Source organism: Crassostrea angulata, chromosome 2 (genome assembly GCF_025612915.1).
Source record: "Crassostrea angulata isolate pt1a10 chromosome 2, ASM2561291v2, whole genome shotgun sequence".
Taxonomy (NCBI): Eukaryota; Metazoa; Mollusca; class Bivalvia; order Ostreida; family Ostreidae; genus Magallana; species Magallana angulata.
This window is the reverse complement of record NC_069112.1, coordinates 69,420,012-69,438,971: the sequence shown is the minus strand read 5'-3', so window position 1 is coordinate 69,438,971 and position 18,960 is coordinate 69,420,012. Positions and strand designations below refer to the sequence as shown.

The window sequence follows — 18,960 nt, the reverse complement described above, 5'->3', positions numbered from 1 at the left end:
AGCCAGTAGTATTCAGCCGGGGGTGTCCCCCGGGTCTTCGGTTAGATGCAGTTCACCAGTTGGTTATAGGGAATTTGTCCCGCCCAGCGATTATGTAGGGGTCCCCATGTCACGTCGTTCCCATGTGGCCCTTACCCGTCAGTATGACCCAACTGTTAGGGATGTTCCTGTCGACCGAGGGCCTGAGGATACCATTGGAGTCAACCCGCTGCACCCGCCTCATGTTCAAGGGGACCTGAGACCCCACCTGCTAAACCTGGATTCCCCCATCACCCCTTCCCCCTCCAACCCCATGCCCGGCGGGCCTGTCAGGCCTGCATACCAGCACACACCCCAGCCCTGTAGCTATTGCCCTACTAGTTCCACCACCCATCCCCAGGACCCTGCTAATGTAAGCCAAGGGCAGCTTGTGGATTTGCCACATGCACCCCAGATTGTTGATTTTCAACCCCAGGCTTCACTTGCTCAGCCTACCCCTGCCCCTGGGAATAGTAACTCAATGTCAGGTAGTAGGCCCCCTCATGGGGTGCCTCGCCATTCTCCCCCTGGGGGGAGTACCTTGCCACTAGGGTCCAGGAGTCCTTGGTCCATACCTCACAGGGATCCTTTGGTGTGCGCATGTGCACTGCTGTAACCCAGCCGGTTGCACCCAGCTGTTATTACCCCACACCCCAGCCCCGGGAGGATCAGTATTTAGCTGCGCAGGGGGGGCCAATGTCAGGACGCCACCAGTATTTTACAGGTTATGCGGTCCCAACACCTGTGGCCTCCACCCAGCCCAACAATCCTGGGGGAGAGGGAGGTAGAATAGCGCGTCCAGCCACAGTATCATGAGCCCTTGTCTGGGGAACCCCACCCCCTGGGTGACCATACATATGTCCCAGTACCCCATGAATATGAGCCCCCGGCTAGGGATGTACCTCCCCATGCAAGTCACGCGCGGACTCCCGCTGCGTCTTGCAGTCCCCCTGAGTACGTGCGGATCTCCGCAGCGTCTCACCATCCCCATGAACATGTGCGGTTATCCGCAGCGCGCCCTCATCCCCATGCAAGTTACGCGCGGACTCCCGCTGCGTCTTGCAGTCCCCATGGATACGCGCGGTTATCCGCAACGTCTCACGCACCCCCGGAGTACGCGCGGTCATCCGCAGTGTCTCGTGGGGTCCCCGAGTTTTTGCAGACACCCGTCGCGACCTATGGCTTACCTGGAGATGTGCAGCAGCCTGCGATGCAGTTCAATCCTCAAGACTATACCGCACTACCAGCCAGTTCTAGCCACCCGACCGTCCGGAATAGACCCAGATATAAAGATCTCCGCTATGATGGCAAGTCCAACTGGAAAGCCTTCCTTCATAAGTTTGTTCGCCTTTCGCGCAGCCAACAGTGGAATGAGACCGAGCAACACGATCAATTCTGTTTCTTCCTTGAGGGCCCAGCCAGTGAGTATTACACTCTGATGCTGGAGACTACCCCCCGCCTGAGGTTCAGTGAAATACTCCGGAAGTTCGACAAGCGCTTTGGCTCATCGGCACCAGACCTCACTCATCAACTTAATTTCCAATCAGCGACCCAGAATAGTGGTGAGTCCCTGCGACAGTGGTCTGACAGAGTGCTCACTTTGGCTACTCGTGCATTCCCCCAGCTACCGATTGTTCATACCCAGGCTATACCGCGTCTGTGTTATGGAGCTGAGGACCGGGAGGCGGGTTTGTACGCTTTGGATGGCCAACCCAAGACTGTGGAGGAAGCTGTCGACCGCATGCAGTACTTCCAGCATTCGCGTCAGAGCAGACCCCCCCAAGCCTAAGCGGGAGGCGGTTAGGGCCATGGCGGATAAGGACAAGGTAGCTGAAGATAGCCAGAAGGTTGGTGAAGGGGAGAATGAGATTAAGGAACTCAAGAGCCGCCTGCAGCAGTTGGAGAATGCCTTAAGGGAGAGTAGTATAGCCCAAGCAGACCCGATGTCTCCGTCACCACCACCTCCTCCACAAGGAGGGCCGGTGGCACCCCGAGCTAGCCAATGTTTTAAATGTGGTGAGGTCGGGCACTTCCGGAGGGAGTGCCCCACCAATGTAGGGAGGAGGCCTGAAGCAGGTGCTGGTGTGGGTGGGGACCGCCCCCCTCAATACCGTGGTGGACACCGAGAGGATATGGGTCGTGGAGGATCCAGATATAGCGGCAGGGGAGGGGGAGACAACCAGCCACCAAGGAATGTGCGTACGCTGACGCCTGATCGCGATGTTGGGTTGGAGAGACAGAGAACAGACGACAGTCAAGAGGACCTGCAGAGTGTGAAGCCAGAGTTTGGTCAGTCAGGGGAAACCCGTCGCTCCTGCCTTAAGCATTCCAAGCGGCGTGGTGGATTCGGAGTGCGTTTCAGGAATCAACCCATACCTGAACCCTTTCCTGAGGAGGAGCTGCTGACCAAAGAGGAGGAACCCCCGGTTCCTATTGATGAGATCCTGACTCCAGTAGACCACAGTCTGGAGCTGCAGGAGCCGCCGAGGGAGGATACGACCTCAGAGTCTGGACCCCCTGGAAACAGCGAGGATGGAAGTCGGACGCCTTCGAACCCACAGGCAGTCCCTATGGAGGGGGAGTTGTGTGTTACAGTAAGCCAGCTTTGCCCACGGACTGCATTTACCATAAAGCTGATGATCCAGGGAGCCCCCATTGAAGCTGTGGTGGATACCGGTGCAGAAGTGAGTGTACTTGGGAGGAAGTTCTATGGCAATTTGGAGTCAAGGCCCCCCATTAAGAGACAGGTCACTTTGCTGCAAGCCGGAAGTGGAGCCCATCTCCAGGGATTTGTTGCTGGCCCATTTGACCTTGGTGTGGGCCAGCACACTCAGCAGGTGGATCTCTATGTGGCTCCTCTTAAGGACAGGATGTTGTTGGGAATGGACATCCTATGGGAACACAAAGCTAAGATGGACCTGGAGCTCGGGGTGATAAACTTATGTGGGGAAGAGATTCAGATGACCTATGGTAGAGGTGAGACGGAGAGCGTTGCTCGCATGACGCTAGTGCGCGAGGTCTGCGTTCGTGCCGGCTCAGCTGTATTGTGCCCCTTCAAGCTGGACAGGAGCCTGTCTGAATTCATGACCATTCCGGGTATAGAGAAGTTGTCAGAGGCGTTGCTTATGCCCCATACTTACCATGCTGCTGGAGATGCCTCTATGGCTTGCCTGGTGAACGCCTCGGAAAAGGATATTACTCTGAAGGAGGGGAGCTTCTTGGGAGAGGCAGTTGAGGCTGATTTGCATGTGCCTGCGCCCTACCCTAGGAGAGCGGCCCGGAGTTTAGCTGAGGGTGAGCCTGGGAGATCCCACCCTAAGGTGCCCGCCCATTTGCAGGATCTGCTAGAACGATCCTCTGCAGAGCTGAGTGAGGAGGAACAGTCCCAGCTCGCTGACTTGTTGTCAGAATTTCAGGATGTATTTGCCCAGAGCGAGTTTGACTTTGGAAACTTTACTGCTCTAGAGCATGAGATCGATACTGGCAGTGCGGCGCCTATCAAGGAGAGGATGCGGCGTACACCAGCTTTCTTTGTAGATGAAGAAGAGGCGCATCTGAAGAAAATGCTGGACGCTGGAGTGATTCAGCCCTCTATGTCTGAGTGGGCATCAGCGCCGGTGCTCATCCGTAAGAAGGATGGACAAGTCCGATGGTGCCTGGACTACCGCAGGCTGAACAACGTTACCAGGAAGGATGTATTCCCTCTCCCATTGATCGACGAGTGTTTAGACACTTTGTCAGGGAACATTTGGTTCTCTAAGCTGGATGCAAACTCCGCTTTCCATCAAGTTATGATAAGCCCTAAGGACCGGAAGAAGACTGCCTTCGTCACCCGATATGGCCTGTTCGAGTTCCGGCGGATGGGTTTCGGTTTGTGTAATGCTCCGGCAACCTTTTCCCGAGCCATGAACTTAGTTCTGCGGGGGCTTACATGGAGTATAGTCCTGGCATTCCTGGACGATGCCTTGGTGCTTGGGCGTGACTTTGAGGATCACCTAGCCAATCTGAGGACAGTGTTTCAGCGCTTCCGTGAATACGACTTAAAGTTTAAGCCCAAGAAATGCGAGCTGTTCCGTAGACGTGTGGAGTTCTTGGGGAGACAGGTGAGCGGGACTGGAGTAGAGATGGGGGATGAGTACATAGAGGCTGTTAAGGACTGGACGACGCCTGCCACGGTGAAGGATGTTGAGCGGTTCCTCGGCTTTGCCAACTACCACAGGGGATTCATTGCCGGCTTTGCCCAGATTGCCCAACCGTTGTACAGTGTCACCGGGAAGAAACCTTTTGTATGGGGACCAGAGCAGCGGACTGCATTTGAGGCCCTCCGGAAAGCTCTCACTTCACCTCCAGTCCTGGCCCTCCCTACTGCGGAGGGCGAGTTTGTACTGGATACTGACGCATCAGCGGAGGCGATAGGTGCTGAGCTCTCACAGGTCCAGGAAGGGCAAGAAAAGCCGATAGCCTACGGTAGTCTCAGCCTGTCAGCAGAACAGAGGAGGTATTGCACTACCCGGAAGGAGCTCCTAGCAGTTGCCAGATTTACGCGAATGTACAGACATTACTTGCTTGGTCGTAGATTCATCGTTCGCACGGATCACCATAGCCTTATTTGGTTGCTCAACTTCAAGTACCCTCAAGATCAGCTTGCTCGCTGGCTCGAGGAGCTTAGTCAGTACGATATGGTGATCCAGCATAGACCGGGTAGGCGCCATGTGAACGCCGACGCACTGTCCAGACCGCCACCCCCATCCAGGTGTAGGGGGGTGGATTTCACCGTTAACCTCAGTGATTTGCCTTGTGGTGGCTGCCCGAAGTGTACTAGAGCCCACCAGTCCTGGATGGCTTTTGCCGAAGAAGTTGATGATGTGGCCCCTCTAGCTAGGCCTGGTAGTTGGACATATTCCCCCTTGTTGGGGGAAGAGTCTAGCCCTACAGAGGATCAGAGCCCCGTCATAGGTGACCGAGAAGAAGCCCAGCCCTCTATCAGCAAGGCAGCACTGGACTATGTCTCCAAGAAGCTTTTGGGCCGGATCAGTGAAGACGACTGTGAGGGTCAGAGTAGTTCAGATGGCCCATGCCAGTCTCAGATCCAGATAAGTCATTACCCCCAGTTTGCCTGTGTCATGGGAATTTCCTCGGAGGGCTTGGTTGGCCCGCCTTCCTTGGTGGGCCTCACCCCCGAGGAGATGAGCCGTAGCCAGTTAAGTGACCCAGAGCTTAGCCTAATCTTGGATTGGCTGCAGGGAGATGTGGAGCCAGAGGAAGGCAAATTGTTCCTAGCTAGCCCAGCTGTCAAACATTACTATATCAACAGGGGTTTGTTGCGGTTGGACAACGATGGGGTCCTTTGGAAAGAAATAGATGAGGGGGGAGAGAAAAGGAAAGTTCTGGTCGTCCCCATAGAGCTGAGGAGAGAGGTTCTGCGACTCTGCCACGATGTACCGGCGGCTGGACACCAAGGTATCGAGCGCACCAAGGCACGGCTGAGAGAGCATTTCTACTGGTACGGGATGATGCGGGAGACTGAGAGGTTTGTTAGCACTTGTGGCCCCTGCAGTAGAAATAAGCGCCCACAGCGCCACGCCAGGGCAGAAATGATAAAGTATCATGCCGGGGCACCGATGGAGAGGGTGCACCTCGACTTCCTGGGACCGCTCCCTAAGACGCCGAAGGGGAATGAGTATGTCCTAGTAATGGTGGACCAGTTTACTAAGTGGGTAGAGTGTGTCCCCCTCCCCTCCCAGACAGCTGAGGTTACGGCCACAGCGGCAGTGGACGAATTCTTTGTTAGGTTCGGCTGCCCCCTTCAGATATTTACCGATCAGGGGCGCAACTTTGAGAGTAAGTTGTTCACTGCTGTGTGCGATCTCCTGGAAATACATAAGGCCCGCACCACCCCCTATCGTCCGTCTGCCAATGGACAGGTGGAGCGCTACAACAGGACCCTTATGGATGCAGTTAGGTGTTACATCGATAAGGCCCAGGACTGTTGGGATGAACACCTGGCCCAGATAGCGGGGGCCTTGCGCTCAGCAGTCAACCGTAATTCGGGGTTCACTGCCAACAAACTCATGCTGGGTAGAGAGGTCAACACGCCAGCCAGCCTTATGTACAGGTCCCCCATGCAGGAGGGCCCTGCGGATATTGACACGTATGTTGGTGCTCTTGAGGACAAAATACTGACTGCCCACGAGACGGCCAGGAGGCGCTTGCACACCTCTGAGGAGAGGATGAAAAGAGACTACGACGTCAAGGCCGCCACCCGCCCCTTTGAGGAAGGAGATATGGTGTATGTGTTGGACACTGCGACGGTGAAGGGAAAGTGCCGCAAGCTTAGCCCGTCCTGGAAGGGCCCTGGTATCATCATCAAGAAGCTGACCCCCCACCTGTACCGAGTAAAGACAAAGTCGGCAGTCATGGTGGCCAATCACGACCGCTTGAAAAGGTGTGTCGACAGAGACATCCCCCAATGGTTAGTTCGGCTAAGGGAGAACTTCGAGAACTCTGGGAGTACCAAGCAGGAGACCGGGAGCGACTTGGCTCCCAGCCCCCCTGCCGGGGCGGGCGCCTGCAAGCTTCCCGAATCTCTGGACTCCACCCCCAGCCAGCGGCCACGCCGAGGTCGGCCCCCTAAGCGCTCCCCTGCTGCCAGAGGGCCTCCTGACAGTCCTCCCCTGCCCCCCAGACGTCGGGGGCGTCCCTGTAAGCGACCTAACATAGCCTCACCCACATGCCCCTCGTCTCCGGACCCCTCTAATGAGATTGTGTTTTGTACCTGTCGGCGCCCGGACGACGGGAAGTTGATGGTACAGTGCGACCATTGTGATGAATGGTTTCACGGTCGGTGTGTGGGTGTCACCTCTGAGGAGGCCTCCACCTTGGAGCAATTTGTTTGCCCTAATTGTGTTGGGGGGGTTGTTAATCGTCTTGTCCTCTTTTTCAGAGATTCCGATAGCGACGATGATTGCGCCTCCTCCCGCCGGGAGTGGAGGTATGAAAGGGCGCCGATGGCAGGCCCCCCTGAGGAGCCGCCATCGCAGCCTGATGACGAGGAACCGGGTGCAAGAGGTCCCTCCCAACCCGGAGACGTAGGAGACCTGATGGCTGGCCCCCCTGCGGAGCCGCCATCACCGCCTGACGATGAGGAACATGGTGCCAGAGGTCCCGCCCACCCAGGAAACGACCCACTTCACCACAGGAGGCGGTCACCTCCCTCTTCCTGTCCCTTCCCCAACTGTCCAGAGAGGACGCACAAGATGAGGGACCATGTGACCCTCCAACACCTCCACCCTGTGTTCCGTAGGTCTGTGCCTTTGGGGGACGAGGCCACCTCTATGAGATTGAGGGTGTGCGAGTGGCTGACGGATCATCTCATTGGAAGCTGGGCCACCTTGACCGATCTAGTGCAAAGTGTGCCCACCTTCCAGGTTTTCCGGGAACCTAGTGCAGGTGTTCCAAGGGACTTGAGAGACGCCATGGACAGTTTGTGCAATTTTGTGCAGGAGAGCCCGCCCCGCGTTTACCGCCTGTGGGGCGTGCTCCACCCTGCCCTGCTGCTGCACTGGAGGGTGCAGGTATACCTGGTAGCCCGGTTGAGCCCGGCGTTACGCAGGGCTTACCGGGCCCTGTTTTCGGACGAGACCATTGCCGGGCACCCTTTGTATCGCTATGGGCTGCGGTACCTGGTTGTCCCTCCCGTTCCTGCCCCGACGGTTAGGGGAGTGGTCGTCGACCCACCAGCCGCAAGCAATGGGGATGCCACTCCACCCCGACAACTCCTGGGCCAACCTGACCCCCGTCCGGATGATGATGAGGCCAGTCAAAGGAGGGATGCCCCCCAGGTGGGGGAGGTTCCCATTCCGGAGCAGAGTGAGAGCTCCCTAGTCCTTTGGGAGCCCTGGCGCCCAGGAGCAGGAGCAAGTTTCGCCCCCAACCCGGAGTACCCTCGTCCCCCTCCTGGAGCCCTGACCGGGGGGTACGTTTTGGCGGAGATGCCGCGGGGTTACCCTGGAGCTCGCAGGGTGCACATCCTGATCCTCCAGGAGTGGTAGGGTGAGCTACCATCACCCCTACGGGCGGAGGCCAGCTTTAATATGGCCTTGGCCGCCCGGCTGATTTTCATCCCGGCTGTTGCTGGGATGGGCGTTGTAGCGCCACCCTGATTGTGGGTCCCACCTGTAGGTGGGACCAGGTTCCCTTTCATGTTATCCCGGCTGTTGCTGGGATGGGCGTGATTGCCCCCCTGAAGATCGGTGGTCCCACCTGTAGGTGGGACTGACTCCCCAGAAAGAAGACGGAGGGGAGTGTGGTGTTCGTGGAACCATTCCTAGTACGAGCTTCCCAGTAGCCATGACGTCAGAGGGCGGGAATCCGCTCGTGCAGGCTATTCTAGAAGCTGACAGCTACCAGACAAGATGTATAGGTGAGTTCGGGGCAACCCACGGTTATTATATAGATAGTGTAGGTAGAGAAACACCATAATTTCAAGGGATACGATGGGCAATTTATTTTGAATTATTTGGTGCATACTGCATGCATAACTCCCTCGGTGATCATGAACGGAACTAAGATTTTATCTATGGAAGTTCTTGGTTTGAAATTTATAGATTCTTATAATTATTTGCCTTTTGCTTTATCAAAAATGCCTTCGGCTTTTGGATTTGAGGAAATGAAGAAAGGATATTTTCCCCATTTTTTTAATACGGAGCAAAATCAGAATTATGTGGGTCCCTATCCCCCCGCTTCTTATTACAATCCTGACGACATGAGTTGTTCTGGACGAAAAGCGTTTTATGATTGGTATCGGCAACAAGAAGGGAAATTGTTTGATTTTCAAAAAGAATTCGTAGATTACTGTATCTCTGACGTAGACATTTTACAACGATGTTGCGCTCAATTTAGAAAGACCATACAGAGTTTGGTACAAGTCAATCCTTTTCAAGAAGCCATTACTTTTGCCAGTACTGCTAATTTAGCCTATCGAAGAGGATTCATGCCGGAAGACAGTATTGCCATCATACCGAATTTGGGATACGACCCAGCCCGACAATTTTCAATGAAAGCTTGTCGTTGGTTAGCTTGGATGAGTCGAGACGGGCGGAGGATTTATCATGCTAAAAATGGGGGAGAAATAAATTTAGGGCCCTATACCGTAGACGGGTACGATCCAGAATCGAATACCGTGTACGAATTTCATGGATGTTACTGGCACGGTTGCCCTCAATGTCATTCTGATTTAGAGAATGAAAATCATCCTCATCGAGTCGATTGTACTTACGGGACGTTGTACGAACAGACTTTAATTAGAGAACATCATTTGAGAGAACAGGGGTATAAAGTAGTTTCTATTTGGGAACACGATTTTGATTTGGAAATGAAAAATAATTTTGAATTGCAAGAGTTTGTGGGCAATTTAAATTTTCAAGATCCTTTGAATCCTAGGGAAGCTTTGTATGGGGGGCGCACCAATGCCACGCGTTTATTTTGTACGGAGGGAGACATGAGATATGTAGACGTTTGTTCTTTATATCCTTTTGTTTTGAAACATAGACCTTTTCCCATGGGTCATCCAGAAATCATCACGGAGAATTTTGAGGAGATTTCTAATTATTTCGGGTTGATTCAATGTCAGGTTTTACCCCCTCGGGGTCTCTATCATCCCGTTTTACCCTATCGTACCGGAGGAAAATTATTGTTTCCCTTATGTCGTACTTGTGCCCAAAAACTTTGTCAAGATTCTCAGTATCGCTGTCAGCATACAGATTCTGAACGCTGTATCACCATAACTTGGGTGACTAGCGAACTTCAAAAAGCCTTAGAATGCGGATACCAGTTAAAGAAAATTTACGAAGTATGGCATTTTCCAGAAAAAAGTCAGGATCTCTTTCGCAGTTACATTGACACGTTTTTGAAAATCAAACAGGAAGCCTCTGGATATCCCCCCGATTGCGAGACCGAGGAACAACGGGTAGTTTACATCCGCGACATATTTGATCGAGAGAAATTGATGTTGCCCCTGCGAGATGAAATTCATGATTTTAAGAACTTTAATGAACCGTTCATGAAGTTTCATGATGTATTCATGACTGGTTCATAACTGGTTCATAAAGGTGGTTCATGAATTTTATTCATGAATATATTCTTAAAATGTAATTCATGAACAAATTATGAATATATACAAGAATACAGGATATACCCGGTATTCAAATAGTTCTAGGTATTGAACATTCATGAATTTTCATGAAGTTCTAATTTACGAAATATATAATTAATTTCAAATACTTTTATAAATAACATAGTTTACTCTAGTATTCAGAACAATATCTTTTTAAAAAAAAATATACATCTTAAAATATTAATATTAAAAAGCAGTCTTCATGAACATTCATGAATATTCATGCAAACACCTATATAAATGTGGCATCTTTAATTTTGAAAAAGAAAGATGTGATATATTATAGTTACTTTATTTATTCAATTCTCAGAAACATGTAAATTCATTGACAACAGCGAAGGTCTCAGACATCATGATCAAATGGTCATTACTAGATCCTAAATTTGACGCTTAATTTCTTCATTGTTCAATTTTTTTTTTAAATGACATAATTTATTAGTGAAAAATCAGTCTTTGCAGATGATACATTATGGCTGTTTTATGTTGTTAAAAATCTTGTAAACAAAACTGAAAAAGTGAAATAATTTAAAACTTTGCATATTTCTTTGGAAAAAAGATTTAGTATACGTTGAATTCAAAGTTGTTTGAAGTACATTGTATATCAAGTTTATTAAAGACGTGGTAGGTTGTCAGTCTATCATAGAAGCATGAATACACACAAGACGAAGTGCTTCTGTTCCTGAGAGAACGACAGAGAAAATGTTCCGAGCACATTCGGTTGAAATTTGGACCCCATCGAGTTTAGAACCGTTGCGGTTTCTTTGTAAAAGGCATTACTGTTGCACACATTTGAAAGCGATTCATTCATTAAGAAGAAGCGATTCATTCATTAAGAAGTTACAAATCCGTTATGTAAATATTCCGTTGAGAACTTCCAACAATTCATTTATGATTAGCTGTTTAAACTCAGACAACTACTGTTACTTCACTCCGAGTTTCGAGGAGTCCGCCATTGTTTATGAGGTGTCATGTCGATTCGCCTCCGTTACAAAAACACACTGAACTTCAATTTGTCAATTAACTTAATGATAAGCAATAATGAAAATATTACTTTAAAACATTAATGCAAACTATAGAAATAAAGTATAAAAGAATATTTAATTGAGTGTAAATTATTTTTTAAGTTCCAAAACCTTGAGGGTTCAAAAACGAAGGGGGTTGAAGTTTAACAGACACAACTTGTGTAAACCGAACGATATTAAATCGTACGTTTCTTCAATCTCTGAAAATATAATAATGAAAACTTAAGCATTTTATAATTAGTTTCATTTAAAGATATTTTTTTGATTATTATTAACATATGTTGAAAAAATTATTTAACCAAATGAAAGAGTCTCAGAATACACAGTCAGCGAGTTGTTTTGATTCTATTACGTCACTTCCGCCCAGTGATTACGCGTTTTGAATGAAAGCAGACGGATCTTCAACATGAGCGATGGATTAATTAAGCATGGAACATGCAAGAAGATAATGCAGCAGATGTAGTTCAAAGTAATGGTATTAAAGGTAATATAGTATGTATACATGAATATTGAAATAACTTTTATGAGGGAGTCAAAACGTAAGATTAAGTTTGTTCATTTTTTCAAACATTTCAAAATGGCGGTTTTTAATTTGTAGTGAAATTCTTTTTGAACTAACTTATAAGTTTTTACTACATAATTGATGATAAATTACACATTTGATATACCTAAATCGGTGCAATTACAAGGTAAAGTTATATGCTGATGTCATTTGAGTTAATACAAATTGTTTTTTACTCTAGAATTATGCAGTGAAACCAGAATATTGGACAGCCTTAAAGATAGTGATCATTGAACATAAATTTCAGTAAGTAATAAATAAATGCTATTGCAAGTAGTTGAAAATTTCTAATAGGATGGCCAGTATCATTTACAAATTTGAAAACAGTTATAGTTTCATCGTAATAAATTAAAGAAGTATTTTATTCAAGTATATTGATACATTGAAATGGATTGAACAGCAGGCATAATGCCTATTTATGTTTTCTCCTGAATTTTTCATCTTTTTTTATCTTGAGTTGTTTTATTTTTCTGCGATATCACTTTTTCTAGGGTAGGCACTCTCATTCTTAAGCTTTAGTTCAATTTCAGCATTTATCATTTGATAAAATTATTTGAAATAAGAATTAAATGAGATGATTGAATGATTAGTTGATGTTCCAAATGTTTTAAACGACATGTCATAATTATACTGCTATTTGTCATATTATTTTTGTACAGTACAGGGGTACAACTCTTCTGCCACCGAAGGGGCTATATGTGAAGCCTGAAGAATTGCCACCAAGAAGTATTGTCACCAAGACACTCTGGGTTTGTAGAAAATAATCATTTAAAGGATGGAGCATTTTACCTACCATGCAGTAAATGCACATTGCAATATATGGAATACAAGTGAAATCAACATGAGCAGAGGCAAGGAAGATGCAACAAAGGAAGATTTCATAAAGAACATATTGATAGCTATCAACTAGTAATCATATTCTAATGTCACTTATATTTCAAATCATTGCATATTGGTATGTCAATTCTAATATTGTAACATTCCTTTAAAGGTAATGAGTTAGTATTGATATCATTACCTGTTGTTTTTTAAAACAACTTTATTAAGGTCTTCCGTTTCCAACGGAAGACCTTACTATTATTCTGAAAAATTTTCAAATTTCTTATTATTTTTTTTTTTCTTCTAGACGCCAACTTTGATCCTTAATATCTCGCTCGTTTGTTCACCGATTGTTTTGAAATTTTCAGGACTGATAACATGCCGCGTGATGTTGTCGTTGCATATTTTAGTTGAGGAAAATCCCCATCCGGTTTTGAGTTATTCCCCTTTTAGTAAAATTTAACGACTTCTTTTGTCCAGGGGGGTTTAGCTATAACGATGACTGGCAGAGTCTCAAAGATGGGCTGGTTTGGAAGCTAATACATTGAATTTGTGCGAGATATATTTTATTTATTATTTAAATGCAAATAAAAGGGGTGGTATAGATGTTGAAACAAAGGTACGAAAAAAATTCAAAAAAATTCGCGTATTTTCCGTGTTAGTTTTCTACCTGATAAAAACTTGTTATAACATGTAATTTAAAAGATCTTGGTCTTACCAAGACCTTTCATTCGGTATACAGAAAAAGGGGCTGGCCCCTATAATTAGGGAGTTAGATGCGTCAAAAGTTTCTTGTCAATAACTTGTAAAGGAATAAAAATTTCTAATGCATTATTGAAGCAAAGTTGTAAAGAAATTAATTTTGAATCCTTCCGTGGTATTCAATTTAATGTTTTCGTAATTTATAGCCAGTATTTGCAGAAACAATTGTTGTCAGTTCGGTCCATTTTTGTGGGGGTGCGCACGTTTAGGAGGTTATGAAAAGGCTTTTTGTAATGCACTAACTGATACATGCAGCGCGCAAAAATAGTTCTACATAAAATTCCCAAATGTTTTTATTCATATGTACATATTCATTTCATAAAGATGAACGTCTTTGACCTTATTTTTGTTGTTTGTTTCATAACTGTGCCCCTTTCTATATTTAGATGCATTACGAGACTCAGGTAACCGATCGATAAAAGAGTCGCTAGCTGTATTCAGGCCGTCGCCTTGACGACAGTGCATATGCTTGTAGAGCTGGACGTACACATGTTTAACGCCCCACTGTGTTACTGTAACAGAGACATTTTGAATTGTTTCAGTTCTGGGAGATGTGTTAATAAAATGGTTCGAATGCATGGTAATTAAACTCAACTTTTCTACAGTACGTATACACGGCCGTCATATAAAGCACAATGTGTATAACTGACATGATAAATGTACGCTGGCAATTTAAACGAACGCGGGATTGCTCCCGATAGAACATTTCTTTTAAAGCAAAACAAAATACTGATTTCCGATGGAGATAATATTATCATCGTGGAGATGATTTTAAAAAGTGAACTTAATATTCGTATACGATAATATTTGAATCCAAAGCCGCTATTTTTAAGTAACGGTTATTAGGGATATTAATTATGACTTGCCCCGCGTTTCACGTTTTTTACTTGCAATGCATCTACAAACGAAAATACCAAACAACCTTCGGCAGCAATTTATAAATTATTTATTACATACTAGTACACAATATTAAAGAGATAATTAAATAAATTGTGCTTTATAATTGTACTCGCTATCTTCCGTGGAAATAATGGCATGGAAAAAATGTTGTTCAATGTTCATCAAAAACGATGTAGCCTCAGCAATCGAAAAAAATTAACAAACTGTATATTGATAGATTGACACATTAACAAACATTCAGACCCGCAATGTATTTTTTGCAAGTTCTATAAAATGTAGACTCAATAAGTGAATTTTTCCGTTTGGGGTATTTTGAATCACATGTGTACGCTATGTGTACATGTACATATAGATTAATAGCCATATAGATAAACACTTTCGGTGTTGAATTTTTAAAAGATATTTTGTACATGCAAAGCAATGCAATGCAAGGACTATTAAATTCGAACAATGTACATACGGTAGGGATCGAACTGATACTGGTTCTGCTTGTTCTACAAACAGCGAATAAAATGCGAAGTATTAGGGTGTTATTTTTTAAACAAATAAGTATTGCTCTCTTAAAACCTTGCTTTACTAAACAAAGTATTTCATCGGAAGCATTATTAGTTACCTTAGCTGCATATATGTAGCTCTCCGTCTGGAAAAATTGAGTACCATCCGAAATTTTTCATACAAGGGCTGTACAGACTTGCAGCTAACATTACCTTAGAATTTCCCGCTGTTCATAAATTCATTAAAAGACGTGCAGATTCAAGTGGTTATATGTCGTTTGATATGGGATTTATGATGTCTATTTATATTATTTTAATTAAGGACAGACGAGACGTTCCTCAATTTTATATAATTTTCCTTGATATTTCATTCCTTATTTATTAACATTTAAACCTGTTAATTCCAAAAAATTTAGAGTACATTACCAGGCTCGTTTTGGAGCTAGAATATTTCGAAATTCCCTTAAAATAGCACGCAAAATGCATTTGAATGCTTATAAGTTAAGTCATACTATATATTTTAATTTGAACACTTTATATCCAAACCAAAAAAATCATATTACCTAAAAATTTAATTATGAAATAACAAAGTGGAAATCTTAATTCACATTGTGGAGATAGGAAAAAATGGAAGATACATGAAGGTCGCGTCTGACCTTAATATTATACAAGCAATAGCTTTCCAAAAAGCTTGCCTGACTACCCAAATTTATTCAATGGAAGCATGCATGTATCAATTAGGCTATCTTATAAGAAATTAAATTTAATTTTCGCTGCGGATCATAAATTATTAAAATGAACGTGCAGAGTTTAGAAGCAATTTCAATCTTTTTCTTCGATCGAGTGCATGTACCTGTATATCACTGGAAATTAAATCTTTTCATTATTTTAAATCATTTTAGGAATGTACATGTATCGAATAATCTCAAACAGCCAAATTGAAAATTGAATTTGTTATATATTAGATGCAAAATCAAAGACATTTTGTTATTTCTAACCATATAGGAAAGGATATTCAAACACGTACATGTAGCATCGTTATTTGAAAGTGTGTGTGTGGGGGGGAGGGGGAGGGGGGGGTAGGGGGTAGGTGGGCAGCTTTATCAAAAAAAAATCGTGACAAGGAATTTAAAAAATGGGGAATTTTGAAAATCCTAATCCGTAGGTGGGAGGGGGTATTTACATTTTAACTTCAATTTAATTCAATTAGAATTACTTTATTTTTCGGTTCCATTTATTACATGCTCCGACAAAAGTGAAAGATCCATGATATCTCTATTTATTATATGACCAGTTAAGAAAATAGAGTGGGTAAGACCATCTACACATCATGTGCTCTTGCCTTACTTGGACTCGCCCACTAATCGGCGAGCCAAAATTATGAATGAGACGTATTATGGCGCGAAGTCTTTCTTTACCATTCACGCAACAGCTGAAATCTCAGATAGATCCATTGGCATAGATCCATTGGGAGGGTGTGAACTAATAACTACATATATTATACTTTGGATTGAATGTTTTAGAAGAAATCTATCCAATTAACATACACACTTAATTGACTAGCAATTGTTTGATGTACATTTACATTTGTACACGCGAGTGAAACCCTTTTCCAGATGAATGAAATCGCCCAATTGATCGAAAATCGGGTCACACGTACCCCACTTCGGCGAATTACTTGTACGTAGCCCCTCCAGTAAATATTCCAATTATATGAATTTATATTTGTTTTAATTAATCCAAACTGATGATTCTTTGTTAATGATGATAATCCAACACCAACTATTACTTACATTGTACTACTTAGACAATGTGTATCATCTTGTTGCGATGACACCTCCCTCTTTTTTTTTGACCTTTCAAATATGGCAATCTATTTTTAAATCATGATTACACACGTGCAATGTGAAAAGCCCTTTTAATTGAACAATCTTGCTCATTGTTGCTTATTACATCCCATATAACGTTTCCATCAATTATGAATATAAATGTTGACACATTAAAGATGCATCGTCAGGCAATTATTAATTCAAGCTTGTGGGTGCCCCCCCCCCCCCACCACACTTTTTCTCACAGCAACTAATTTTTCCGGATTAGGATTTTGAAGATTTTGGGAAAGTCTTTTTTTTTTTTTTTGCTTGTCAAGATTTTTTGGATGAGTCTGCCCCCCCCCCCACACTTTCAAAAAGGATGCTACGTGCCTGCAGAAAGATTCAAGGGCCTTCCGTCATTTTCAAGCCATGATAAACATGATATAAGGACTCTCAAAATTAAAAAAATAGACGCAAAGTAAACTGCATTCACGGCATATGTTCACATGGTATTCCTATTCGTATTCTATTCCTATTTTGGACTCGTCCACTTTAACTAGGAAAAAATTAATGAATGAGACATTCTGATTCTGGCGCGGAGTCTTGTAAATGAAATTTCCATTGATCTGAATGGATTTTTCCGTGAGGGTCGGGGTAGGTATAAAAACAAATTTAATCGTTCAAAGTTTTGAATTGTTAACAACGAAATATCAGATCGAATGTTTTAGAACGATTTATAAATCCAAAATACAGTCATTTTTAATCGGTTGACGCGTGAGCATATGTATTAAGTAGGCGGGCATCCTTACACCCTATTAATTGAAGACAAATGAAATCGCGTCCAGCAGAACTCCCTGGCATTTTAGTGTATGTTATTATAAATTTATGATTTTGTTTGTTAATAACAATTCAACATCAATCATTAATTAACAATGTACACTCTAGTACGCTAATACACAATTTTGTTGCGATGACCCCCCCCCCCCCCCCCCCCGGCCATTATACCTATTTTTAAATCAGGATTACACACGTGCTTGCATGTGCAGAAGACAATCTGGAACTTAACTGATAACTATATCATCTCTTTGGAAATTTATTTCTCCGTAAGCAAAAACGTGTAGTAACTGATACATGCAATTGTGAAAACCATAGAGGAATGCGTGATCTGCGCATAATAACTAACTGCTTGATACAATATTTCTTTTTTCCAACATGTTTTAAGTCAATAATAATATGAAAATATATGCTTGACTTCATAACGGAAATTGATCCAGATAAATATAATTATCAAAAATAAACCTAAAAAACAAACTACACTTTCATCCTTCACCCACAATATTGCCTTTTCGATATTTGTCATCGTGGTAGATCCGTGTAACAATCTATTAAGTAGGTGCTTGCACGACATAGAACCGGCCCTTGCTGACCAACGTTTTCATTAACACATATAAAGGAAAAAAAATATTTAGATTTTTTCTTGGATTTATTTTGATGTAAATAAAAAAGAGAAATAATTAGTTCTATAATATATATGCGATGTAAATCTTTTTTCCATGCAATATTTCGTATAAAACAACGAAGAGTAGTATCTTGAAACTTCATTCAAAATTTTATTAGACCTTTAAATTGTAAAATGCTAACATTGAAAATTGTGCCCGATTCCTTTTGTTTTTAAGGTAAATCTTTATTGTTGAAAAAAACTGATTCTTTGAGACAAAATAAATTGACATAATCAGTTTGACATTCTCTAAGTGCAGTTCTGTAGCTCTTAGTCTGAAAAAGAATCGGATGGACGACCTAGGACCCAGATCGTCCATCCAAATTTCTTGAATGTTGCCATTTCTTTCGTACGCGGACGCATGTTGGCCGAATACTCACCGAGACTAAATGGTTCGTATTTTAAGTTTTAACTGCGTTTAAAGGTAATATTGGAATTCCGATAATTTTGAAAATGATTAATTAAATAAAAAGGGTTAAAATTACCGTTAAATTACCGGCATCGGTTCCCCATGCGCGAATCTAGAAGAGTAGGGTGAGGGTTCCAGACCCAACCCTAACCCCCGCAAAATTTCTTTCCATTACATGTACAATATAAAATTACAAAAATATGCCTCGGACATCCCCAGGCAAACTCAAATAACCGTCAGACACTCAACCCCCAACCCAGGAAATTTTTTCTTATCCGCGCATGCCCCTTCCCCCCCCCCCCCCCCCCCCCCCTCAAAAAACAAAATTATTCTTCAGAACCCCCTGTAAAATTTTGAGGATCTCCGCATACATTCTAAAAGATTCATTGGCCCTTGTATGGAACGCCATGGCTGCCTTATGTTAGATGATTTTATTATATGCTGTGGGTCTATTATTATATGCTGTGGTTCTATAATTATATGCTGTGGGT

The 18,960-nt window shown here is 44.1% G+C and overlaps 1 protein-coding gene across 1 annotated transcript; it reads left to right on the top strand.

Moving 5' to 3' along the window:
* The first annotated feature begins 1,979 nt into the window (after positions 1 to 1,979).
* LOC128173524 (uncharacterized) lies at positions 1,980 to 8,475 on the top strand. Its single transcript, XM_052839227.1, has one exon. The coding sequence runs from the start codon at positions 2,151 to 2,153 to the stop codon at positions 8,067 to 8,069; it is 5,919 nt and encodes a 1,972-aa protein (XP_052695187.1). The 5' UTR covers positions 1,980 to 2,150; the 3' UTR covers positions 8,070 to 8,475.
* Positions 8,476 to 18,960: the final 10,485 nt, after the last annotated feature.

Bases quoted from the DNA above. Each gene is read 5' to 3' on its own strand.
- LOC128173524 (XM_052839227.1), top strand. From the start codon at position 2,151: ATGGGTCGTGGAGGATCCAGATATAGCGGCAGGGGAGGGGGAGACAAC.